This window comes from Danio rerio, chromosome 11 (genome assembly GCF_052040795.2).
Source record: "Danio rerio strain M-AB ecotype USA chromosome 11, GRCz13ab, whole genome shotgun sequence".
Lineage (NCBI taxonomy): Eukaryota > Metazoa > Chordata > Actinopteri > Cypriniformes > Danionidae > Danio > Danio rerio.
In genome coordinates this window covers 40541502-40569017 of record NC_141031.1, presented here as the reverse complement: position 1 = coordinate 40569017, position 27516 = coordinate 40541502, and the positions used below count along the sequence as shown (strand labels likewise).

The window sequence follows — 27516 nt, the reverse complement described above, 5'->3', positions numbered from 1 at the left end:
AGGAAAGTGGAAATTTGTTTGATTATGTGTTTTTTTTATCATTATTAGGCTGGGTTGATGTCTGCTGTCCAGCATGAGGGACACAAGAGAAGGACAGTGATGCATTAGAAGAAAGTGGAATAAAATTAAGAAAACCAACTTAAATGCAATTATTATTGTACAAAAGTGCATTAAAGTACTTATACATTACTTGTATCCAACCAGAATAGTATTATTACACAAAATGGCCAAAATAACTCCATGATTGTGATGACAACAAAGGGCACTTTATAATGATATTGACCCCACAGCTAGTTATAAGGGGTTTATGTAAACATCTCAATGGATTAAAGTGTGTTTGCCTTGGAAAATTCCGTGCGTGTTTGAACAAGGAAAGGAATTTGCCACTGAATTTCACATTTCCTGAGGTGATGCTGATAAGATGACAAACTTTTGTTTCACAACTTGAATACTTTAAAGCAAAGCAGTGGTTCTCAAACTGTGGTACACATACCACTAGTAGTAGGTGGAAGAATCCCTGAAGCGTACGTTTAAACCAGTCTATTTAGAATTATTACTTTACTACATCACCTCATAAGATGTTAAAAATCAATCTGCTTGGCGCAGAGCCAGAGGAAGAGTCATGCGGAGCTTGTGGAGCAGATATAAGTCCTGGACTTTCTTACTCAAAACAATCTCATGGACAACAAGCAATCCAGCTTTAAGAAAGGCCACTCAACTGAGACTGCCCTGCTCTTGGTCGTGGAGGATCTCAGACTGGCTAAAGCAGACTCAAAATCATCAGTCGTCATCTTGCTGGACTTGTCAGCTGCTTTTGATACTGTCAACCACCAGATCCTGCTATCTACGCTTGAGTCACTGGGCATTGCGGGCACTGTTATACAATGGTTCAGATCTTACCTCTCTGACAGGTCATTCAGGGTGTCTTGGAGGGGAGAGGTGTCCAACCTACAGCATCTAAACACTGGGGTACCTCAAGGCTCTGTTCTTGGGCCACTTCTCTTCTCCATCTACACGTCATCTCTAGGTCCAGTCATCCAGAGACATGGATTCTCCTACCACTGCTATGCTGATGATACCCAGCTATACCTCTCTTTTCATCCTGATGATCCCTCGGTTACAGCTCGCATCTCAGCCTGCCTGTTGGATATTTCACACTGGATGAAAGATCATCATCTTCAGCTGAACCTCGCAAAAACGGAAATGCTTGTAGTTTCTGCCAACCCGACTCTACACCATAACTTTTCAATCCAGATGGATGGGGCAACCATTACTGCATCCAAAATGGTGAAAAGCCTTGGAGTAACGATTGATGACCAACTAAACTTCTCTGACCACACTCTATAACATCCGAAAGATCCGACCCTTCTTATCTGAACATGCAGCTCAACTCCTTGTTCAAGCTCTTGTTCTCTCCAAACTGGATTACTGCAACTCTCTACTAGCTGGGCTTCCAGCTAACTCTATCAAGCCTCTTCAACTGCTCCAGAACGCAGCAGCACGAGTGGTCTTCAATGAACCTAAACGAGCACATGTCACTCCGCTGCTAGTCCGTTTGCACTGGCTGCCAGTTGCTGCTCGCATCAAATTCAAAGCTCTGATGTTTGCCTACAAAGCGACTTCTGGCCTAGCTCCTTCTTATCTGCTCTCACTTCTGCAGATCTATGTGCCCTCCAGAAACTTGCGTTCTGTGAATGAACATCGCCTCGTGGTTCCATCCCAAAGAGGGAAGAAATCACTTTCGCGAACGCTCACGCTCAATCTGCCCAGTTGGTGGAATGAACTGAAGTCACTCGCTATTTTCAAGAAACGACTAAAAACTCAACTGTTTAGTCTCCACTTCACTTCCTAATCTGCAGTTGCCTCTCTGGATATCACACTAACTGTACCCCAAAAAAAAAAAAAAAAGTAGTAATACTTTCCTTCTTAGACTTTACAGACCTGAAACTTGCCTATAGCACTTATTCATTGTTGCTCTTGGTTGTGTAAATTGTTTCCTTGTCCTCATTTGTAAGTCGCTTTGGACAAAAGCGTCTGCTAAATCAGGGGTTCCCAAACTTTTCAGCCCGCGACCCCCAAAATGACAATGCCAGTGACTCGTGACCCCCAATATTCTCTGAGGTGGTGGTTATAAATACAGAAACCTTGTATGCAATGACGCGCACAAACACACCAATAGACCCAAGTCTATTGTTTGTTTTTTTATGTATGACAGTGCTGTAAATGGGCTAGAAAGTTTAACCTGGTGTTACAAAATCTGCTGCATCTGTCATTATTGCTTTGTCTTTAGTATAATGTAATTACCCGAGAAGTCACAATCCAATAGAGCTAGTAACTATAAGCTACTATAGTAACTATATAGTTTATAGTAACTATAAACGACTATTTTTTTCTCTTCAGTAGGTTATTGATAAAAAACAGTAAGTCTTAAGGTTTAATAAAAATTAATTGATTTTTGAAAATCACCAGGCGACCCCCCCTTCATTGTTCCGCGACCCCTCGGGGGGTCCCGACCCCCACTTTGAGAACCATTGTGCTAAATGACTAAATTTAAATGTAAATCTACGCTAGAGCAGTGGTTCTCAAACTGTGGTACGCGTACCAGTTTTTGACTGCGGTCAGGCCAGCCGCCGACATGCACTATACCAGGGGTCACCAATCTCAGTCCTGGGGGGCCGGTGTCCCTGCAGGGTTTAGCTCCAACTTGCCTCAAAACACCTGCCTGGATGTTTCAAGTATACCTAGTAAGAGCTTGATTAGCTTGTTCAGGTGTTTTTGATTAGGGTTGGAGATAAAATCTGCAGGACACCGGCCCTCCAGGAACAAGTTTGGTGACCCCTGCACTATACTCTCACCTGGGGTTTATGCTCACTCGCTGAACTGGGAACTACTGGCTGCAGCTCTTGGCAGAGAGTGTGTGGTCACGTGATTTGCGTTTTTAGCCGTGTACTAGAATGGAGGGAGAACTTTTCAGAACCGCTAAATGAAACGCCGGTGTATTTCCCGTGATTTCTATGCGCCTCCCTTCTGTTTCTTCTCTCTGACTCTCGACTATTTTGACAAATACACGCAGACGACGCACGCTCACACAGAGTCCAAAATAGGAGTTTGTGATTGGGCCAGCCCAATGTCAATACAGAAAAGAGCCAATGGGCTGCAGAGTGTCAAAATGGCCGGCCCAGTCTGTCTGTCCGGGAAAAAAGCGTCTTACTTTTAGAGAGTCACAGATCACAGCAGCGTCAATTAATAAGGCAAAAAAAAAAAAAAAAACGATAGGCTGCTAAGCCTTTTATGGGCCGATCAGATCATAAGACGATGATCAGCCCGGCCCAAAAAGTACGTCGGCCCAGCGGGAAAGTGCCCGGTCTGCCAGATGGCCAGTTCGCCCCTGCCCACAGACAGTATGTGTTCTTCTTATGGCCAGCCTCTGTGATGGTTTTCCAGACCTCACGCTGAGTACCTTTGCAATCTTCCATCTTCTCAAACTACAAAACAAACAAAGATTTTGTACACATTCATACACAGACACTCAAACTTTTGCTTAGTTTGCAATGCAGATCACTGAATTTATTCTTTATTTAAAATAATTATCTTATTGTTTAAAACATATCAGTAGGGCCAGACAGTATCTGCAGCCTTTTTATATATTTCTGCACATATTTCTTTTTAAAAATCTACAAATGTATGTGGAATGGTTTTGAAAATATATGAGATGAAAATCTAACGCATAAAAAACAAACATATCACACCAAAAATAAATCATTACAAGCAGGGACTACACATCCATGCTGGAAGAACTGTGGGGTAAAAGAGGCACATCATGCGCATATATTCTGGCAGCGCTCAAGAATTAATAATTTTTGGGAAATGGTGCACTCCGACATCAATGATATTTTTGATCTCCATATTCTTAGATCATTTGAAGTACTTTATCTAGGAGATACTATACAAATAAAGCTGAATTTAATTGAATTGAATATTAATCTTAAAAAGCAAGATAGATATCTATTTAGAATATTTTTGGCAACAAGTAAAAAAGCAAAAACCCGAAAATGGTATAAAGAAGAGCCACCAACTAAAGGTATATGGTTTAAACTTATAGCAGAAGTTAAGGAAATGGAAAAAATGAGATGTACTTCGATTCCAATTAGAGACCTTCGAAAAGAAAATGAGTAAATGGCTTGCTTTCTCCTCAATGACATCATAACTGTTTATAATTGAACATCTGCATAATTCTAGAGGTTATGCATCATTGTGAAAATATGTTTGGCAATCTTTTATTGTGTTTTATTTTAGACTTATTTATTTTGATGAGGTTAATTGAATATTTTTATGCATTTATGTAGATAGATATGCATGTGCGGAATGGATGTATTAGCCCAGGGGTGTCAAACTCAATTCCTGAAGGGCCGAAGCCCTGCACAGTTTAGTTCCAACCCTGCTCCAACACACTTACCTGTAGGTTTCAAACAAGCCTGAAGGACTCAATTAGTTTGATCAGGTGTGTTTAATTAGGGTTGGAACTAAACTGTGCAGAGCTGCGGCCCTTTTGGAACTGAGTTTGACACCTGTGTATTAGCCTATATATCTATGTAAACATATGTATATTTATGTATTTTTTATTTGTTTGTTTTGTTCCCACTGGTTATAAGTTCCTGAAAAATAGTAAAAAAAAACAAAACAAAAAAAACTTATCTTTTATTAAGTGTTTAGAATACGAACCCCATTGGGTCCACTTGATAAGTAAAAAAAGCTTTAGCACCTCTCATATAATACATTCACTAAAAGACCAGCAATATTAGTTTATAAATTGTTTTGTTGTTAAATCATCTAAAGATTTACATATTATTCAGTAATGTTACTAAAATTAATATAAAAAAACTGAATAAATAGGTTTCGCTACATTTACACAATTAAATAAAATGATTAAATAATTTGGTGTGGGCCTTCATATTGAAGAGCATTGTATACAAATTAAAAATAAATTCAAAGCTCTGCGCATCAGGGATTGCTTCCTGCGGCTCTATTGGATCATCTTTAGTTCCTTTAAGCTGGAAACACTTAATATTACTGGGAGGAAGGACTCGTGTGATCTTGTAAATGCCACCAAAATCCAAGTCATTTCCAATCTGATAGGTGCGCACTGTGCTATTACGATAGCCAATGCGACTTCTGTTCCCATCAAGATCGTACCAAGCTTCAAACGGCTCCTCTATCTCAGAATGAGGCAAAGACACCACACCTGTATAAAAGAGATACACGTAAAACACTGAAAAAGAAGTGCACTGTACTGGAGTGATCTATGTAAAGAGGCAGAAATATACCTTTGACATTATACATCTTTCCAAAATCAGGAAATGTTCTGCCAAGAACTGGTGTGGCATCTAGAAAACAGAGAGTTCACACTCATTAAATCACCACTGCTTTAACCAAGACAAAAACCATATTGCATACTTGCATTACATTTAGCATGACTCAGCTACTAAACCACTAGATTAACAGTCTTAAAATTGTGTTGTATTTGACATAGACAACACTTTACCTGCAGCGCGCACCAGAACCCCAAACCCAGCTAGAAGAATCCACATTGTGCAGTCTACAGCAAGCAGACACATCCACTGAAGATAGACAGAAGCTTGTATTCACACTGACTTTATATAACACCAGGGTCCAGTGTGGCGCAAAGGGCCAGATCAATATTTATTGAACTGTGATATCTTTGTTTACATTATGTATCCTTGACATGATTCACAATGAAACAGACAAGTCAATAAATTAAAACCACATAAATATATAACACAATACAGTGTATTCTAAAGAAAGTATGGTCCCACTTTATAATAAGTGTCCTTAACTACTATGTACTTGCATCAAAAAATAAATACAATGTACTTACTGTGTTCATAATGTATTTGAGAACACTTGTGGTGCTCTTGAGTTAGGATAAGGGTTGGGTTATGGACAGGTTTGGTGGTATGGGTAGGTTTAAGGGTGGGTTAAGGTGTAAGGGATGGTCAACAGTGTATTTACAAATGTAATTACAGAAGTTAATTACAGATGTAATTACATATATGTATTTAATCAAGCATAAGTACACAATAAATACATGTATTTACACAATAAGTACATTGTAACAAACTATTAATTCCTGTGTAAGTACATATTAGTTAAGGCCACTTAATATAAAGTGGGACCGAAAGTATACTTGAAGATGCAATATTTTTCTGAGGTGGTACTTTGTGAAAAAAAGTTTAAGAACCACTGGTACAAAGTATTGCTTTCAAAGTACTTAGTGAAGCTTGTTCCTCGTCACAGCTTGGTTTGGAATTTGTGGAGCTGCGCATCAATAGATTTGCTCTTCAGTGTTTGGGCTTTCAGCAGTCAAAATGAAACCACAGCGAACTGAACGAGAGGGTGCTCGCTGCAGAGCCATTTGAGCAGAGCTGAGCTCCAGCGAGGGGGAGCATGAGCTCTCGCTCCTCCTCCTGTAAGCTGTTTTAATGCGTACACCAACCCCACCCCTAACCCTACCCCCAGTGACATCACTCATAGAAGAAGTGCAAAAAAGGTGGAGCTCAAGCTCAAGTTCCCCCTTGCTGGAGCTTAGCTCGCCCAAATGGCTCTGCAGCGAGCACCACTTGAACTGAACTGAACTTCAACTGAAAACTGGACTGACAAAGTTTCAATTTACGAGAACTTGTACCACTTAAACTCCAGTGTTATTTTGGGATTTCCGCCTGAATTTTGCCTACCCAAATTTAAAAGCTTCCCAAATCCACATGCAGAGGCGTAAATGCAAAAATTTGGTATCATTTTAAAGAAAACCCTTTTTATTTTCATAAAACACTATTGAAAGTGTTTAAAATATCTGTATATGTCGTCTGTGTCATAATAAACACCTAAAAAAAAAAGAGGCGCTTTTTGTATTTTATTTTATTGACCTTATTCTAAAATGCGGAAGTGCGCCTGTTTTCGCGATTGTCTTAGAACTTCCGATTCAGTCGCCTATGGGAGAAATGACTAGGGATAATAAAGAAAATGGCAGAAAATGGCCAAACTACTTGCTCAACAAACAAATGTTTGCATGACTACACAGACCAAGTAGCATATTATAATAAGAAAATATTAAATTGCAACATCAAGCAGCGTAACGAGCAGTTGTTAACGTCAAAAAATGAATGGAAGTGAATGTGACCGGAAGTCGCGAGACAAAAAGATTCAAATGGCAGCGCCCGCTCGACAGCTGAGAATAAGGTGAATAAACTCAAATTTGAAAGTGTACCTTTGAGGTTCTGTGTGGTCTAAGGTGCTGTAATTAATTTTGGTGGTTCCTGCACATGTCTGTAATCATAGGAAAAAAGAAAAAATGTCTCTGCCATAATCTATGCATAAGTTATTGTATTCCAACTGATGAGAGGTGCTGTACAAGCCACATGGATTGATCATTGACTTCATATTTCACTATTCTTTTGTTGGATCAAACATAATTCACTGTGTTTGGACCACATCAGACATATGAAAGAATTACTTATGCACATCACCTCAAAAACAGAGGAGGAATTACCCTGAAGCACACAGCATAAGATATGAGATGACAGCTGTCTGTGCTATCTGGGGCTGCTTAGTGATCATAAATGTATTGTTTTCACTTCTGCGCCATGGAAACACTGCAATTCATTTGACAACTGTTTGATATGTGAATATAATTCAGTAAAAAGAATGCTAGAACTGTTTGAGCACTGGCAAGAGCTTTCATTTGAGCTATAACATGTACATGTGTCATATATGAACCATATAAAAAAATATGAAAATGAACCATGTTCAATACCCAGCTCGGGTATCCAAAATACTGTGTATTTAAGTGTAAATAACTTTTGTACAGTAGAATAAAAACCAAAGTGATGCATATGTGCACAAAATATAGATTCTACAATTTTAAACAAAACCACTTACGGGAGTCTGGTGCAATGCTAGCCCTTTAAATCTTAAACCGAAAGTCAAGGATGTCGCGGACCCGGAGTTCACCTGTTGCTTTGAAACAATCTACCTTGCAAAAGGGCTACAGAAATGAAGATGAAATGAATTAACTTAAACAAAACAATGGGCAAATATAGAAGTACAAATATAGTCACTTTATTAAGGACTACAGAAAAGTATATCGGTTACATGCATGCAGGGTAAGGTGAGCAATGCTCATAAAATTACATCTAACCCCCCCTGATAAACTAACACACAAGAGTATGACCAGGTTAATAGTGCATTGAAGGTTTTAAACATCTGCTTGGAAAACGTATATTCTCCTTCATAGACTATACAGAAGAAAATGACAGCTGTGGATGCCAACGTTTCTTTAATGCATCTTAATAAAAACCAATTTCGCATTCAAGTAGACGTTCAACTGAAAGTTAGGCATTAATACTCATTCTTTACTTTGACGTACACGAAGGAATCAACATCAACGAAACTCGTTTTTTGATTACAATAGTAGCTAAAGACCTAATTTCACAAAACATGACCAAAACAAATCCAAATAAAACTTACAGAGAGAGGTTTTCTTGAACACTGATGGATGAGGGGCGACTGAGTAACTGAAATGCTTGCCTCTACAGAAAGACAGACTACAGGAATTTTAAATAATTGATTTGATGTTGTTGAAGCACAACCAAGATGAAGCAACAGCTCCTTTTCATTCTCCTAACCGGAATGAGCACCTTAACACAAACGGTAGCATTTCTACTCTACATTATAACCTGTAATTAGAATATTGAACATAAAATGCCTATATTTGAATGGCAGAATAACTCTGTGGAGGTCCTAGAATCATCAGAGGCCCCAAGGAGGACATTTCTACAAAAATAAGAAGAGGAAAAAAAAAGCCAGCACTGCAGTCTACTGAGCTACAGTTGATCTTTTCAGCCGCCGACAAGCTCAGGACTCATTTGCGGGCTCGGAGTGACTTGCGGGCACCAGGTTTAGCCTTCACAGCAGATTCAACTTCCTTTTTAGCAGCCTTGGGTGATGGCCGTTTGGACCCCCTGCTTGTCATCTTTTTGGCTATCGGCGTTTTAGGCTTGCTGGTCGGAGCAGCTTTTTTGACTGGTGTGGCTTTAACAGGCTCGGGTGCCTTTTTAGACGCTGCTTTGCTGGCGGCGGCTGGTTTCTTGGCTGGTGGAGGAGCTTTCCTGGGAGCAGGTTTCTTCGGAGCAGGTTTTCTGCTGACAGGTTTGGCCCTTTTATTTTGACGAGCTTTAGGTGCAGGTCTTTGGTTTGCACGCTGGTTCCTGTAGACAAATAGTAAGAATGTTTAGCATAATAAAACACATTCTGGTCTGATGATAATGATGAATTTTTTCGCAATGCCATGTAAGCAACAAAGGCTGTTGTCAGAACAAATGTGACCCACGGATTATTACGTATTTTTCTTAACTTTGTAATGATCGCAGAGAGATCGCCACTCGTGTCATTCATATAACATGTATGAAAGCATTTAGGCTTTCTTGTAAAATAGAATGATGACCGAAGTAATAGGGATGTGGTGGGTTTCTCAGGTTATTAAAGTTGTTTTCTGTCTTTACTTGTTTAGCCTGCAATAATGCATTCAGTGTAAGCTGCATGATTAATCATTAAAAGATCGGGATCTCAACACCCACGCAACATAAATTATAAATTGGTGATTTGCATCTATTTATTAATCCTTCAAATTGCTGCAATCAAATCTGTGTTTGAAAAAGGCAAAACTATTATGCCACTGAATAATTCCTCAAAAATGACACATCTAGCAATTTAATATGAAGTGTTGAGTGAATAACTAAATCACTTATTGAAAATGAGACAACAAATAAATGGGTTTTACAAATTATGTATTTACAAATGTTAGAGTTCTACATTTAGCGTTATCAGCAACAGTGGTAGTAGTAACAGTGAATTTTTCACAGAACTGAATATTTTAACTTTTATTTTTATTCAGCTGATTTTTTCTTCATTTTATTTTTACTAAAATGACAGGTTCTGAGTTCTGTTTGTTAAAACCAAAAGTGTCCTGCAGCACTGTTTTTGTAATAAACCCTTTTTGGCTGATCTAAAAAATGGTCCGATCTGTGACCATAAAAACACAATGTGATCCAAACCGTGAGATGTGTGATCAGTTACACCCAAGCGGCAACCTCCCGCTCTCCCTCAGGAAGCCAATATGGAAGTAACTAAAACTGCAATTCATCCGAAATTCCGCTAGTCCTGGCCGCTCCTGGCTCCAAAACAGAGCAAATTTCAATTGAGCCCACTGTTAGAATGGCCAACTTTACAGCAGAAATAAAGGTGTTTACAGCCTGGTACAAAAAAAGGTTTTGGTTAATACAGCTAATATTACCCTTCATGACAACTGTGAGGGGGGTGAATTTTTTTATAACTCATCCGTTTCCTTTATATTAAGTTATATTAAGTTTGCATAATTAAGGGCGTGGTCACTTGAGTGACAGCTAGGTCTCGTTGGTCGCCGTCACGTCACCTCAGCTGAATCCTGCAGATTAGCCACTGAACTCGGCATATTTATCGTATTTCTGTGTTGTTTTATGTGGCTTTACACAGTCAGCTGCCTTTTGGACTTGTTTCCTACAACTATTAGATGGCATGACAAGCTGAGTGCACTTAATTGTGCTCACAAACCATTCACGTGGCCTCCGTTTCCCATGTGAGTAAAGTTATATACTTATATACCATCTCTATACATGCATTTGTTTTATTTAAGATCATTTATCGTTTATATTTATATTTAGAGCTGTAATGCACTCCAGAATCTGTCAGATTGATTAGCTGTAGGCTCTAGAACAGTCATCTGAAGCGTTGTCATACAGTGTTATGCAGGATTTCATCAATAGTCCTGCATTTATTAACACAGACTATATCTGAAGTGTTTGGATGTAATTCGCGTTTTCCTCCTGTTGAGAAACGTCATAAGAACAATGTTTAGTAGCTCAATGTATTACAGCAGTGTTTTTAAAAGTCTAAATACTTTATTGATATAGTGTACAACAAAGCACAAGTGGTCAGAATACAAACGAGTAACAGGTGATAAAGTATTAAGCGTTCTCCCAAAGTAAAGTGTGTCTGAACCAGGTCCAAGCTAAATGCTAGCAGGTGTCTGTAGCTCCGCTCACTCTCCGCCTCTTTGCCCTTGTTTGGTATCCCGCCGTGGGTGTGATGACGCGTGACCAAAATGGCGACAGTTGGCCGCGCCTACTTGTGGCTTCTTTTGCGCTCTTCAGAAACCTATGGGTGACGTCACGGATACTACGTCCATATATTTTACAGTCTATGGTTACACCACTTATACAATTAAAAACAATAAACAAATGAACATATAAATTAAATAGGATCTTTAGCATTAATGCATAAAAAACAATTCTACAAATTTTCCTGGTGACACTTTGCTGAATATGTTCTTAAGAGAGTTTGTTTCATAAAAAAGCCTGCTGCTGTCATTTAAAGCAGGACAGTCCAGTGTGTTTTATGGCAGGAGGAATTGTGCAGAACAGGCACCTAGTCACATTCTGATCTCTGGATTTGATTTGGGATCACTGGTTTTGTAAATTTGATTGTAGACCTAGTGGTGTAAAGTAAAAAAAATACCGAGTAGTTTCTCTCAGGAATTGTATTTTAGTAGTTTAAAAAATTACTTGAGTACATTTTAAGTGCTGTATTGGCACTTTTACTGTGCTTTTTTCCTTCAACTTGTAGTCACTGCATTTATGTTTATTTTTTCTTGTCTACAGTATTTTCTTCATACAGTGAAGTAGAATAATCAGTCCTGGGATTCCTTTCTAAATAAATCATGCATAGAAAAACTAATGAGTTAAGCATGTACAGTGTGAAAGCATTAAAAAAAAGTCCAAAATGACAAAATCATTACACATGACGACTGAGAGACTGTCTGATGAAGGATTCCTACTGTGTGAAAATTAAGAGCTGGTAAAAATGACAAGATCTACAAGACAACATTTCATTAAATTCAAGACTTTTTGATTTTGTTTTTGAAACGTAAGACTTTTTAAGACCCTGCGGACACCTACTGGGGTGGTGGGGCCAAGGCTTGGGCCATTACCACTGCTTGTAGTTAAATTTGATATTCAGAAGCTACGTGATGTACTTCACCTCTTTTTAGGGGGAGGCTCTTCCTCGTCAGATTCTTCTTCAGATTCTTCTTCTGACTCTTCTTCAGATTCATCAGACACCTCGACTCTCTTGCGTTTGACCTCCTTCTCTTTTAGCTTTTCCACCATTTCTGGAAACAAAACTGCCGGGCTGCAGAAGAAGATGCAACAGACATTTTGTCAATTAAGATGTTCCATCGCATTTCATTTTAAACACCCTGAGTGTCTCAAATTTCCTTTGCATGACATCAAAAAACATTTATTTGCAACTAATCAACTCACGAAGTTGCTTTTTACACATCATATTGTCATTTATTTTTCTATTTTTGTCATTTAAAATAGTTTTAAACAAAGTTAAAGTAAAAAATCTCAGAGCAACACTTTGGTGCTTCATTCCTGAATTAATCTATATCTAAAGAGTTCACACGTAGCTCATGATTGATAATAAAGCGTGTTTGGCATGATTTCCCGAGAGAAAGCTCTGAGCTTAGAATATCCTCGAGCCTGGGGCTTCCGCCCTTTTAAAGGGCAAGAGAGGAGTTTGAGCTCAGGTAGATCGAGATCTCCCCTGCTTGTTATGGTTTAAGGCTGATTTATACTTCGGCGTCAAATGTCGGCGTATGCTACGGCGCTGACGCATAGCCCTTCGCCGTGGCCGTCACTGACGTGCACCTCTCAAAAAATGTAACTACACATCGCAACAACGCGTAGCGCAAGCTTTGTGATTGGTCGGCTTGGTAGCGCTGACGAGTCTGGGCGGGACCGAGAGCCGCGCAAATGGCGCGAACCCAATGTAGCGATTGTTTACAAGTGTGGAGTCCCGTGAAGGAGCTTCGGTTGGAAAGTTTTGTTTTGTGTTTACCTCATAGTTAAAGTTGTTGCACGTCCGCCGGTTGCTGCCTCAAAATGAGCGAGTTTGAGCCACTTGCACATCCAGGAAGTGTTCAGGAAAGCAAAACAGAGGCGAAGAAACTCGACACAGAGGAACATTTACACCTCACTGCCCACTAGCGTTTCGGAAGTGTTAATGCAGACCAACAGAGACAGCACGCAGAAGTATAAATGCACATCTGCGCTCGTTGCCAACGCCGTGAGTTACGCCGGTCACTTGACGCAGAAGTATAAACCAGGCTTAATGAGTTAGGAATTGATATGAGAGATAGCTGACTAAGAGTTTGTCTATGTTGCCACTTTGGATTAGTCAATTTACTTGTGTTGCATGTCTTTAGACAGTGGGAGGAAACCAGGGAACCCCCATGCAGACACGGAGAGGACATGCAGACTCCACAAAGAAATGCCGACTGGCCTAGTAAGGACTTAAACCAGTAACATTCTTGCTGTGAGGCAACAGTGCTAATGACAGGGCTGCCGTGCCGCCCTATCTGGGATAGGGAGGAGGAGTAGGGGTGGAAGGAGAAATTCTTCAAGATGAAGATGACGGAGGTGAGAAAGTTAGGATTCATCTGATTGGCGCATCATGTGTTAGCTGGACCAGCCGTAATCGATCATAAGCACGTGATGCTCTTGAAATTAGTGCGGTTTATTCATAAACTTAGTTCAACAATGAACCATTTATTAATGAACCAAATTTGGTTTTGTGATTGTTCAATGGCAAATTCATGAATATGGTTACTAAGTTTCTACAAGAACTGTAAATAAATTATGTTAATAAATGATTTAATGAATGACTAACTTAAACAAAAGAAATCCAATGAAATCAGGAACACATTCATTTGCATTTTTTATTTAGCCTTTAAATCTAATTTGGTATATCAGGGTGGCTACTCTTTCATGGACACCAAATTCAAGGACTTTTTAAATCACTAATAATTTTATATTGAGCCCTTTTGTAATTGATACCCCCAGCATATATACAGCGCCATGAAAGTCCTTTATCTACTTAACATTTCATTTAAACTCAGGGTTCATTCTAGGGCTGGGTGATATATCGGGTTTAGGGGATATATCGGTATGATTCCCTAACGCGATGCAGTATTATCCAATATCATTCATATCAATATGGTCTGAGGCCACACGTGCACATTCTGCAAGAAACAAAATGTGCAAAATGTGCGCATGCGTAAATGAATAATTCACTCCCAGAGTCATACAAAAGATTTGTTCAAAATAAACAAATCGTTCAAGAACAACTCATCACTGACGCGACATGGAGTAGCATGCAGTGTCGGTGTTGTATCGAATCTGACTATGGCGTTCCTCGCATGACAAGCAGCACCTGAATGTGTTCAGAAGAATTAAAAAACGGGAGTAATTTAAACCGCATTTCAAAAGTGAAACCACCTTATATTCACTGATTATTGACCTTATTCTATAATGTGGAAGTGCGCCTGTTTTTGCGATTGTTTTAGAACTTTTGATTTAGTCGTCTATGGGAGAAATGACTAGGAATAATAAACGGCAGAAAACGGTCAAACTACTTGCTCTACAAACAAATGTTTGCATGACTATACAGATCAAGTAGAATAATATAGAATAATATAATAATAAAATGTCAGTTTGCAACATCAAACAGCGAAACGAGCAGTTTTTAATGTCTAAAAATGAATGGAAGGTAATGAGACCGGAAGTCTCGAGCCAAAAAGATTCAAATGGCTGTGCCCGCTCGTCGGCGAAGAATAAGGTGAGTAAGTGCAGTATTTATTACACAACGGTCTCTTCTTTACATTGAACTTACAATTGAACTTACCTTGGGTAAAATGGATAACTAAGCTGGTATGACCCACTCAGTCCATGACCAGAAATCTGCTCCATCCATCCCATCACTTTACACTTCTGCAAGGTTCTCTTCAGATGAGACACTAGTAGTAAGACACAAATCATTCATAAGGAGTCTGCATAACACATTAAAATACACCAAATGAGATACTAGGGTTATTACTGATACTAAAAGGACACATTTGAAAACCTCAGGCCTCGGACAGAAAGTTAACTCTAGGAATCTGCAATAAGCTAGAAGTGTTCCTTACCCACTGGAAAGGCGTTCTTCTCCTTTCTCTGCATCAGGAATTTGCGCAGTATGGTGATGCTGCAGGTCTTGGGCTCATTCATAGCAGTGATGGCGGCCACAACAGCGTCTTCCAGCAGACCGCCACCCATGAGGACCTTATTCCCGGCTTTCTTCAACTGTCCAATACAAATGTACACTCTCATCAAATCAGTTTTATTTTCACCGAAGAATGATTTTCCTCGAATTCTTTTTACACAATCAGTTTTGAATGATAAAAACTATTATAAAAACAATTTACCAACATTTTTGTTAAAAAGTGCAGTATCAGCATTTCTGCAGGTTTAATCAAGTCACACATTAAACTTCGTAAGACCCTTTAAAGACCATTGAGAATGAAATTTTAGACTTATGCAGGGTTAAGATTTTTCTCTAATGGCCTGGTATTATCATGAGGAATCGTGAAACTGTTTTTTTTTATTTTATTTGGGGAATTTGCTGTAAAAATGTCTAACAGCTGTTGTGAATTGTATTTCTTTGCAATAAAATAAACTTACATATAAAAATAAGGTTTTATTGAGATGTAATGTTGGTCATTGGATGATGCCAACCCAAATTGAGTAGCTTTACTTGGACAAAGCAAAACTAAGAACCGTTTAAAACGATTTAAGACCAATGTCTGTAAATTTAAGACTTTTTAAAGACTAAAATTTAGTTTTTTTTCACATTAAAGGGCACATAGTTTACCCATTTTTTATGATTTAATATTAATATTATGGTTCTTCTGAGTGTGCCAGTTTAGGTTCAGTTCAAAACACAGTTCAGATTTTTTAATTATAATGTGTTCAAGTGTTATTTTGGAGCGTGTACACTGCTCTCTGTTTTAGGAGAGTGTTTCTTCACATGAAAAGTAGCTCAAATTCCTGCACAACGTAACAAGGGGGCGGAGCTAAGAGCTCCCCTGCTCTGTGTTTGACAACAGACAGGCAGACAGAGAGAAGCAGCATGATAAGAGGATCAGCATTCAGCCATACATGTACGACTCGGACACAGACCAAGCAGAGAGTACAAAATCATTTGTCTTTGTATAGTTTTACAGCCAACTGTGTGCTAGTTTAAAGATCCAGACTTGAGCACCGAGACAAATAACCACACACACTGAATTAACTTTGACTGAGCCACAACACGGCACACCAGACACGGACATTCGCATGTTATTTAAAATGAAACTATGCAGATGGAGCTCTGTAGCGCGCCAGAAACAAAGTGTCCCGAATCGTGGCTGGGCGCCGCAGACAGCCGCTGACTTAAAGCGTCGTTGTGTGTACCCTGATAGAAACCTATATTTAGAATTCTAAAATGCATGGTGCTGCAAAAAAAAGGACCGAGAGTGTTTATACCACCCCAATATGACGGTCTATACACTGTACTTACACAAATGTCTGTACAAACAGCTTAAAAAGTAGATTTTTTACCATAGGTGCCCTTTAAGACTTTTTTAAGACCCTGTGGACACCCTGAGTAAGTAAGAATGACACCCAGTGGTTGAACTAGGTATTGCACCCCGAAATCAAAACACTTTTTTACCCCACGTCTCACGAAATTGCTTGTTGCCAGATTTACAACACTATCAGGAGCATGTAGCCTGAATATTGGGCCTATGCTGTATCCTTGCTACCAGCGATGACACACGAGAATATTTTCCATGAGTTTTTGTCCTAACCATCACTGTCAGTTTCAACTCTAAAACTGCATCTCATTTTAGAGGCTGCTCCAGAGGTCGCACATTCGGCCGCATACATTGAAGTGGCCTTAATGACTAAAATGAATTAAGCCATGCTTTCCGACAAGGTAACCCAGAGTGCTGAAATATACTTGGGTAAAGCAGTTGGCTGGTTATAGAGACCAAAACAAAGACATACATTCTAACATAGAACACATTTTCTGAAAATAACTGACTTTAGCAATCTTTTTCAGATAAACAAATATGTTCACTTAGCATGTTTCTATCTGCATTTGTATTTATTTGATTTAGAAAAGTATCTGTTCAATCTGTTGGCATTGTTTAAACCTACATATCACTCATGTTTAACTGTGTGTTGTCCAGGAGTATATAATAAGCTGAGAAATTTTAGAGATACGCGTGATTAATATATTGTGATCAGTGCTAAATTTGTGAAATGCGAGGAACAGATCGGGGTAACGGATCTGGCATGTTACCCGAGGATATAGAGATTTTGCGCTGTTGCGGATGTATGTTAAGAGCCGGGGCAGGGGCTAGTTGTCACAGACAAAAGTGAAGAGGGTTGGGGAGTTGCGGAGGAAAGTGAACAGCGGACAGGGGAGGACGGCAGATGAGGAGGGAGATAAGTAAAATGAGATTTCCGGAGGTACCGGAAAATGAGGTACCGGATGAGATTTCAGAGGTGCCGGATTCGGAGTGTTCTAGCACAAATTAAGCCCTGATTATGATTAAATATATTGTGATTCTGTAGAGTAGATTTAATCTTAAGATTTAATTTTAAAATCATCAACTAAAACTTGACCCATAAGACTAACCATGACTAAAACTAAATGGCATTTTTGCCAAAAAACGAAGACTAAAACATTATCAATATTAGCAATGCATCAAACAAACCTGGAATGTTCCAGAGGCTCCCTTGCCAGTGATCTGCTCCAGGTAGCCCTTTTCCACAGATCTCTGCAGGCAGTTCTTCAATATGTCCGGCCTTGGAGAGATTTACAAAACAGCCAATCATTAACAACTCTTAAGACATTTTAGTTTGTAACTAACCCCTAATAGTGATAATTTATGATATTATGTACACTATTTTTTTGCCGATTACATGTATAAATAAATTTTAATTTCATTAACACTTTTTATTCATTAAAGCACCACTTCACCTTTTTGAAAATAGGCTCATTTTACAACTCCCCTAGAGTTAAAGTGTTGAGATATAACATTTTTGGATCAATTTAGCCAATCTCCAGGTTTAGCGGGAACACTTTTAGCTTAACTTATTTTATCATTAATCATTTAATCGGATCAGAGCATCTTGGTTAAAAATGTAAATAGGGATTCAATCATTTTCTTATTTAAAGCTTGACTATTCTGTAGTTATATTGTGTACTACAACCCATGGAGCACAGTTTATAGTTTAAACTGTGTAATATAATATATATATATATATATATTTTTTTTTCAGTTGTAATATATGATGTATCTATAAAAGACTCGAGCTTTAAATAGTAAAACTGCCAAAACTCTTCTTAGATTTTTTTATGCTAGTGCATTAATAGGGTTTCTGCAGGTTTCACAGAGTTAAATATAAGACTATTAAAGACCTTTTTAAGATCATATGAATGAATTTTTTTACCCATAACAGTCTAAAGGCTAAGAAATTGTTCAAATGGCCTAGATGGAAGAGTTTTTATTTGCTTCATCAAATTTTCTTTTTAGAATTTAAAACATTTAATAATACAATAAAAATAATAATTTATTTCTTAGCTAAATATTCTAAATATTGTGTAAAAACAAGCAAGCTCTACTTGTATCCATACACCTTTATCCCCCAACTTAAAATAATTTTAATAATTAACAAATGTTTTAAAAACTATAATAAACTAAATTATGCACAACAATCTGTCTAGGTCGGTGTCCTCAGCAGTAAATACATGGAGAAGGTTTAAACAAATGTTACTCTAAGGAAAATAAATAAACCATTAGGATAAATAGAGTTAAAAATTACCTAAAATTAAATAAAACGTTGAAAGTTTTATTAAGATGATTGTTAGTGATTGTATGGGTTTTGGGCAGATTTGGTAGCAATACATAAACAAAGAAAAATTATGACCTGTTTAAAAAAACACTTAAGACCAACAACTTTTTACAGACAAAACTTTTTACGGCCTAACATTTGTATATTGAGCTTTAAGACATTTTAAGACCCTGCAGAAACCCTGATTAACCTAATTGAATTAATTAATTGAACTAATGCTAAGCTCCCGGAGCAAGAGATTGGCTGAATAGATTTAAAAATGGTGAAACTAAACTGTTCCCCTGTAGGGAACTTGTAAAATAAAATAAAAAATTACTCATTGGTTTATTTAAATGTTACAGCCACAAGGAAGATGCTAATGGTCTAATCCAGTTAAATGATTTATGCTAAGCTAAGCTAAAAGTGTGCTACATGGGACACTTTATTTATTTAATGATCTGTGTGCTTGCAAAAAACACATCCTTTAGTTTTTATAAAAGCTATTAAAGCAATCAATATCCTTGTACAGCGGGGAAAATAAGAATTGAACCAGTCATGTTTTTATAGGGCCATTTCTCTGAAACTTAGATGCACTCGGCATGTAGCCTCAGAAAGCCGTGTGTGTTATTCCTGTCACAAAATGCGGCGAAAATCCTCCACGACAGTAAGTTTGATTGTGGTGCTAACATGTTTACACTCTTGGTAATAGTAAGTTTGATACGAACTAACTTTGCCATCTGAATAAACAAACAGAGACTACTGGTCGCTTAATTACCAAATCTGTAGAGAAAGGACAATCAATACCAACTAGAGCCGCGTCTTAATTAAGAGGAGTCGAGCAGCAAATCCGAATCTCACCATTTCCAGATGAGAAAAGCTCTCGGGTAAAAAATGTTCTTTAGACATGTATTGTTGTCAAGCGTAGTGTGCACTGTAGTCCACACGTGAGTCCAGCTGCGCTCTCATAGAGAGAAATTGAAAACAAAGCCTTTACTGCAGCGAATTATAAAAGCAACACTGCACGCTTGTTTTGCCGACACAACGTGGCGTCTCTCTGCCATCTGAACACTGTAACAGGTACAAACAGTCTTCGAAGCTATCATGCATATTAATGAAGTTGCACAGCATACGGAATAGAGCGCGCTGATTGGTTTGAACCAAGTCTTATTCATGCATTAATGCAGCACACTCAGAGACGTAATAGGCACTCCCAGGTACAGACGTCCAGTCTACACGATAGAATACACGCTAAGATCTCATGGCAATGACGCAGCTTCAAAATTTTGTTTCAAACCGGAGGTACGAATTTGCTCGAAATAACGCAAAAACAACCAATTTTCACTTTTTAGTAAAATTTATGTGTCCTAATAGAGTTTTTAGCAGTGTGGGGCACATATACGACTGTCAACAGCTCAAAAAATGTGTTTTGTGACCCTTTAAGCTAATATTCATTTACAATGACAAAGGGCAGAGTGTCTAGCTGCTGTCTGGGCCTTCATTGCCTTTCTACACCTCCCTTTTTTCATGTGTTCAATAATTTTTCCCTGTCATTTCATTTTATTATGCATAACTTAATTTGTAAACAAATTAGATTTGTTTGTTTTTTTTGCATATAAGAATTTATTTGGTTGTTACCAACATTCTGGAAACATTTCAAGTCAACGGCACCTTTAGAAACATGTTTTCTGAGAAAAATAGTGACATGTTGAAAACTTATTTTCCCCGCTATATGAACCTATAATCTTTAGACAATATAATAATTTGCGCAACTATCAAAGCGTAATGTAAATGTGAGTTTTAGACAAAATATTGTCTTTTTTTCTGTGTCACCAATGAAAATATTTTCAAAGAAATACTAAGGGTCAATATTGCACCCCCGTCTACTAATAGGACGTCAATAATGACCTGTTTTCCACATTGAGTTGAGGGAAGTGTTGCTCCAGGTACTTCTTGATCAGGATGTATGAAGCCTCTTTGGGTTCACAGAGACGGGTGATGATCAGAGGTAGAGACTCTCCCAGTGTCTCCTTGGGTAAAGCAGATGCAGCCGGCTTCTACACAACACAACAACATTGACAAAAAAATAAATCAATCCTTAAAAAGTACTTCATTTACACTGTATTTATCAGCAATGAAAGTTACACTATATTTAGATACCTTCCCAATGGTGAAACTTCCAGAAAAGCCTTTACCCTTCAGCTGTGGGTTAAGAAGACAGGACAAAGTTGACTTGCTGTATATGTAAAACTAAAAATACTCATGTGTTAAAATGCAAATCACCTGTCTGACAACACCCTTCTCAACCATTCGCTTCAGAGACCTCTTGTAGAGGTTTTTGGTCCTTTTGTCCATTTCCACAGCGGGATACTTCTTCCTGACGTATTTCATAATGATGATTGAAGAAGCACCACTGCGGTCTTCTTTGCAACTCTACAGGAAGATGTACATATGAGACTTTTCACAGTTTTTCAGACTTTCGATGTTGCTTCTAAACTCTTAAACGTTTAACCTTTACCTTCATAAAACCATTTAAAGACCAACAAATGAAAACTTAAATAATACATGTATTAATTGAAGGAAACAAATAGGGCAATATATTCTCTAAATATAGACATTAAAAGAGAACAAAAAAAGCTAAATTAGCAGCACAGCATTTTTCTTATACATACTAGGCATTGGACAGTAACCAATTTCAAGGAATACTGCGGTTTGAAAAAGTCAAGGTTTTAGTGATTAACAGTTTTATTGATTCTCAGGCAGGTTTCAGCATGGAATACAGAATACAACTCTGAAAAGAATCAACATTTTTTTTTTTTTTGCCCTATTATAGACCCACCCCAAACTAATCTCTAACTACTACTTTAAGGTTCCGGCATGGCTAAAAAGTCAAGGTTTTAAAACGGTCAATATTTTCTGCTATACCATTTCTAAGGTATAAGTAAGATTTTTAGTTAATTTTTTTGTTTTTTAGGACAGCAGTACCGCCAGCAGAAAAGATTTAAATTGTAAAACAAATCAGTGTTTTTGAAACTAATGAAGACAGCAGAAGTAAATAATTCATTTGAATTATTTAGCCTGACATGTTTACTGCTCCAAAATATTTTAAATGTTTCCCAAATAAAAATATATTGTGTACAAAGTGGAAAAAGTTTTGATTTTTACCCAGACATTTAAAAAGAATAAATTTTAGAGCATTAATACCGTGAAACTGTGATATTTATATCCAAGGTTATCATACCATCAGAATGCCCATACCATCATGTCATACCATAGGCCCATGCCTAATACATACATACATACATACATACATACATATATATATATATATATTAGGGATGTAACGGTATCAGAATTTCACGGTTCGGTAATACCTCAGTATGAATGTCACGGTACGGTATTTATTGAATCATTTACAGGAAAAAACAAAACTTATGAAAATACTCCAAAAAAGTGCCAAAAGTGTCAATGACATACAAATTAGCCATCTATCTGTAAGCTTTAAAACAGGAACTTCAATTTTAATAACAAAAAAATATTAAACCATGTAAAAAAATTAAGTTTCAATTTAGTAGTGTTGAAAACTCATCACATTCAACATTTAATCACTCACTCACTTAGATAGAGATGGGTTTAAAGGAAAATTATCATATAAATATAATCTGGTAAAAGCTGGTATCTCTGGGTATTTACAATGTCCCCTGCAACAGAAAAAAACCCTCTCATTTGGGACTGAGGTTTCTGGGACAAGAGAGATATGACTTGGCCCAGGTTGACAGCAGTGGGTAACGTTGTGCATTGTCTTTCCCCCACTTGAGAGGACAAACCATGAGTGAGATAGAGGTCTCATGTCTGCATCAATCTGAACAGTGTGCTGACAACACCGCTATTCAGTACGCACGCGACAACACAGCTGATAAGAACTCGCGCGACAACACCACTATTCAGTACGCGCGCGGCGACAACACCCGCTGTAGAGTTTTCCAGCTCTTTTTCATCCCCGCTTCTAGCAGCACACTCTATTTCCGCATTACTGGATCTGTAGCGACAACAGACCGCAAGGGATGATGGTCAAGCATGGGCTGATGGGAATTGTAGTTTTCGCTACCTCCCGTTCGCTTCATTCGCCTGAGCAAATTTTCTCAGAAGACCTATAGTTTTACCGAGTCATGCGACTATGGTAATATCGAAAAAAATTAATATTGCGGTATGACGGTATTTTCAATACCGTTACATCCCTAATATATATATATATATATATATATATATATATATATATATATATATATATAATATGAATGAAATGCGTTTTTTCGCCAAGTCAACCCAGGATGTTGAAATATAATTGGCTAAACTGGCATTGGACGGGTTAAATGACCAAAACAAAAACAGTCGTTTCGGCACAGAAAACACATTTTCAAAGCCGAATATCTGACTTCAGCATTGTTTACAGATAAACAAGAATGATCACTTAGCATGTTTCTTAAATACAAACATGCATATTACAACATACGTTTTAGAAGAGTCAAAAACTTACATACTTTAAATAACTTTATAACTTTAAATAACTATAAGCATATAATAAGGTGCATACAGCACCTTTAAGATTATCTAGATAAAAACAGGTATTTCTAATTTTCTTTTATTCCTCACAGAGCTCATTTTCCACAATTATCTGAAATTGAATGGAAAAATCCAATTGGTTTTGGATTTTCTGAGGGAACCTACCAGTAATTGTAAACAATTAGTGAATAAAACGTGTTAAAGGGATAGCTCACCCCAAAATTAACATTTCCTCACACTCAAGTGGTTTTAAACTATATTTCTCTCTTCGTTTGAACACAAAAGATATTCTGAAAAACAGTGTAAACCAGCAGAACACTGACTTCTATAGTAGGAACAAAAGCTACTATTGAAGTCAATGGCTGCTGCTTTTCAACATTCTTCAGAATACCTTCATTTGCATTCAACAGGAAAAAAGAAACCAACATCTTAGTAATAAAGTGGACGGTGAGTAAATGATGACAACTTTCATTTTTGAGTGAACTATCCCTTTAAATGTGTAAAATGATTACCAAGCTCTCTAGAAAGTAAATAAATGGACTAAGGAAGAGCTTGTTTTCAATTTTTAACCAAACCTCAATGGCCTCCAGGATGATTTCTTCAACTTTGGGTTGGGAAAGTGAGGTTGAACCCAGTTTGTTGGCAGCAATGGTCGCCCAAGCAGGAATCTTCTTCTTTTTCACCTTCTTCCCTTTGTCATCACCTTCCTTGTCACTGTACATTTAAATAAACCCATTAATAAATATGTGCATTATGGTCTTAGCTTTATTGAACCCCCTTGCTTTTTTGGAAATAGGCTCATTTTACAACCTTTCTAGAGTTTAACAGTTGAGTTTCACAATTTTTTAATCAATTCAGCCTCCTGGTCTGGCAGGAAGCCTTTTAGCTTAGCTTAATCATTCAATCGGATTAGAACACTAGCATTTCACTCAATTAAAAAGTATTGATAATTTTGCTATTTAAAGCTTGACTCTTCTGTAGTTACATCATGTGCTTAGACTGACAGAAGATGAAAAGTTGCTATTTTCCAGGCTAATATGACTAGGAACTATACTCTCATTACATTATTGTGTCTGCTAAAGTTCCTTGATTATTACGCCATAGTTAGAATATAGTTCCTAGCCATATAAGCCTAAAAAGAGGCAACTTTTCACTTTTTGTCAGCCCTAGTTCATGATGTAACTGCAGAAGAGTCAATCACAAAGAAAAAATAGTATATTGTAGAACAAGATGCTAACAGTCTAACCCTATTCAATGATTTATGCTAAGCTAAGCTAAAAGTGCTCCTGCCAGACCCAGAGATCAGCTGAATGTATTCTAAAATAGTGAAACTCAACTGTTTAAACTCTTGATGACTTGTAAAATGAGCCTATTTACAAAAAAAAAGTGTTTCTTTATTCGAACTTACAGTTTAGCTGCATCCTTTCCTCTTTTCTTCTTGCCCTTCCCTTGTTCAGCAGCTGCTTCGTCAGATTTCTCCCCCTCTCCGGCCTCTCCATCTTTGGCCTGCTCCTCTCCATCAGCAGTCGCCTCCTCTCCATCTCCTCCGGCTTTCTTGTCCTCCGTGTTTTCGGGTTTAGAAGGCGAGTTTTTCTCGTTCTCCTTCTCACCTGCAGATGCAGATCCTTCAGCGGGAGCATCTGTGTGAACGAAAAATCGGAAAGATGCACTAAAATGTTTCTGCAAATAACTAATATATCACAAAATATAAGTGAAATTAATTTAAAAACTGAATAAATATCAATTTACACAAGGAAATATATAGACTCAATGATAGGCTAAATATCTGCGTGTTTTTGCGTGTGCAGATTCCTTGTGGGCCAACTAATAACTAATATTTCAGTCTTATTTTTATTTGTTTTTATTTGCAAGCAAATTAGTCCTTCTGAAGGGGTTTATGACTATGTGAATTGCCACAATATATCCTTGTGTGCTCGAATATGATCAATGTACCAGGCAATGAGCCATCCTTACCTCCATCAGGGGCATTTGCAGGGGGTGCCTCCTCTTTGGGTGGGGCTGCAGCTGAGCGGCGAATAGGCATGATTCTTACCTGCCAATACATAAAGACATTATATGCATATATCTATATATATACGTACATGTCTATATGTCTGTATATATACACACACACACACACACACGTGTGTGCGCGCGCGTGCAGGTGATGTATTGATCTAAGCTGGGAATCCAATAAATACCTGCATTGTTCACTAGGTTAATTCATTGTAATGTGGAGCTTACAGAGATTAATTTACAAAATCACAGCATTATTATTCACTGATTTAAACACCTAAAATGTACGTCATGACCTCTGTTTAGCAAAGGGAAGCTCGTGCATAGGAAAGCACGGCGACAAACACAGGCTGGACGTGAAGGCACAGCAAATTAGCAAGAAAGGAGCTACAATCTCATTGTTTATTTGCTCCACACATACGTCTAACTGTTAAGGCGTGAATAACGTGCACAAAGTCACACGTGCATATATTTAGCCAGTGCACGGGGAATTAATTGCACGTAACCACAATATAATCGAAAATGGCCATTTTGTCCATTTTGCCCTGTACAGTAATGGCGCTGCGTTGGGCTGAAAATGGTAAATGCACGAGGCTGCAGATTCAAAAGACTAAATAAAACACACACGCTTGTAGTACGCAGAGAAGAGCCTGCAAAGTGAGGATGTATAATTTGAGAATGAGCTTATTAATGCATACCTTGATGTATTGGTTTATCAGTTGAAAGAAACACTCCCTTCCTTTTTGGAATTCTCTGTTTACGTGCCCCTCCCCCGCCTGCGTACACAGAGCGACGTACGTGTTCACGCATGCGTGCGCGCCGCGTAACAGTTCGTCCATTGTTTGGACATCTATGGAGTCAGAAACCCACAGCGAGGTGACCATAGCTCTTCTGTTTTTAATCTAAACATTAAAAAGTTGAAATATTATATTTTAAACACATTATCGAATTATTTATTTGTATTATTCTTACTTAATGGTTTGTATCAGATTGTTTGTATTTATGATTAATATTGTATGTAAAATTACTAAAGCGGAATAAACATATAAAACGAATAAATGAATAAAAGTGTTCGAGTTTATTGTTCTCAAATGAAATATAGGCCCGATTTATATTTCACCACAAGATGGCGATGTTACAACGTGTGGCCATAGTTTGAACCGTTCATGCTATATTTTGAATATCAAAAGATAGAAAAGACCCATCCCTCACTGACAAAGGTCCAGAATTTGTCCCATAAATGATTTCATTTGTCCTATTTTAACTACCATCATAACCCTCACAAAAATAACCTACAGGAATCCTGCAGGATTTCATAATGCCTACAGGTTACCAGCAGGTTCCTGCAGAAAAAAAATGAAAATCCTGCAGGATACCTGTACAAATTGACAATATGTGCAGGCAATTCCTACAGGTTTTAGAATCATGCAGTACTTTTTACAGGAATCCTGAAGGATTTATTTATTTTTTCCCGCAGGAAAACTGCTGTCTTGCAGGAATGATAAAATCCTGTAGGACACATTGACAGTATGTGCAGGAATTTCTTACAGGTTTTACAATGGATCCCAGCAAGTGACAAATCCTGCAGGATTTTATCATTCCTACAGGACTTGTAGGAGTTATTTGCTGTAATTGGAATGAAAGAAAGAAATTCTGTCACTTGCTGTATTTTTAATTCATAAACTGTTGGTAGCAATACAATATGAATCCCAACAAATAAACAATACAACAACCAAACAAAATACATAAGTAAATAAAAGTATACGTATAAATAGATTATAGGCAGTTATAAAAATCAATTATTACTCTAAACCGTTCAAATTATGCATTCATAAAAACAAACAAGCTGTACACGTTTATGTTTTATTTCTATGCTTTTTATTTCATTTATTAAAATGTCGATCCAGCTATCTTTTTTAATCCAACTCCCATCTGTTTGGCTGGATGCAAAAAAATAAAATAATAATAATTCTGCAAGACCTGTCCTTGAGGTAGACACATGTTGAACGCAGTCAAAATAACCCAACGAAAACCCATCAAGTTAAAGTAAGTTTGAACACAAATGTTATCC

The 27516-nt window shown here is 37.7% G+C and overlaps 2 protein-coding genes across 3 annotated transcripts; both read right to left on the bottom strand.

Moving 5' to 3' along the window:
* Positions 1–2602: 2602 nt before the first annotated feature.
* Positions 2603–5632, bottom strand: LOC147834887 (uncharacterized). The gene is made up of 4 exons (XM_087274385.1): positions 5543–5632; positions 5325–5384; positions 5194–5242; positions 2603–3485 (listed from the first exon to the last, which is right to left on the bottom strand). The coding sequence occupies exons 1-4, from the start codon at positions 5613–5615 to the stop codon at positions 3320–3322; spliced, it is 348 nt and encodes a 115-aa protein (XP_087130511.1). The 5' UTR covers positions 5616–5632; the 3' UTR covers positions 2603–3319.
* A 2477-nt stretch (positions 5633–8109) lies between these two features.
* Positions 8110–26247, bottom strand: hp1bp3 (heterochromatin protein 1, binding protein 3). 2 transcript variants are annotated; one of them, NM_001199725.1, is given in 12 exon segments: positions 8110–9281; positions 12148–12297; positions 14854–14965; positions 15134–15290; positions 17750–17840; positions 20775–20920; positions 21012–21068; positions 21150–21299; positions 24005–24143; positions 24838–25069; positions 25404–25482; positions 26144–26247. In NM_001199725.1, coding segments are annotated over 11 exon segments (1650 nt in total). In that variant the 5' UTR covers positions 25474–25482; positions 26144–26247; the 3' UTR covers positions 8110–8935.
* Between the last annotated feature and the right edge of the window lie 1269 nt (positions 26248–27516).

What these genes read in the sequence shown, in the direction of transcription:
- hp1bp3 (XM_087272502.1), bottom strand. Translation starts at nt 25,473, where the DNA reads ATGCCTATTCGCCGCTCAGCTGCAGCCCCACCCAAAGAGGAGGCACCC. An exon ending in GAGCCTCTGGAACATTCCAG is followed by an intron (nt 15,291 to 17,749) that starts GTTTGTTTGATG and finishes TGTATTGGACAG; the next exon opens with TTGAAGAAAGCCGGGAATAA. An exon ending in GAGCCTCCCCCTAAAAAGAG is followed by an intron (nt 9,282 to 12,147) that starts GTGAAGTACATC and finishes ATTTGTCTACAG; the next exon opens with GAACCAGCGTGCAAACCAAA.
- LOC147834887 (XM_087274385.1), bottom strand. Translation starts at nt 5,615, where the DNA reads ATGTGTCTGCTTGCTGTAGACTGCACAATGTGGATTCTTCTAGCTGGG. An exon ending in GGTTCTGGTGCGCGCTGCAG is followed by an intron (nt 5,385 to 5,542) that starts GTAAAGTGTTGT and finishes TCTGTTTTCTAG; the next exon opens with ATGCCACACCAGTTCTTGGC. An exon ending in GAGGAGCCGTTTGAAGCTTG is followed by an intron (nt 3,486 to 5,193) that starts GTACGATCTTGA and finishes TTTGTTTTGTAG; the next exon opens with TTTGAGAAGATGGAAGATTG.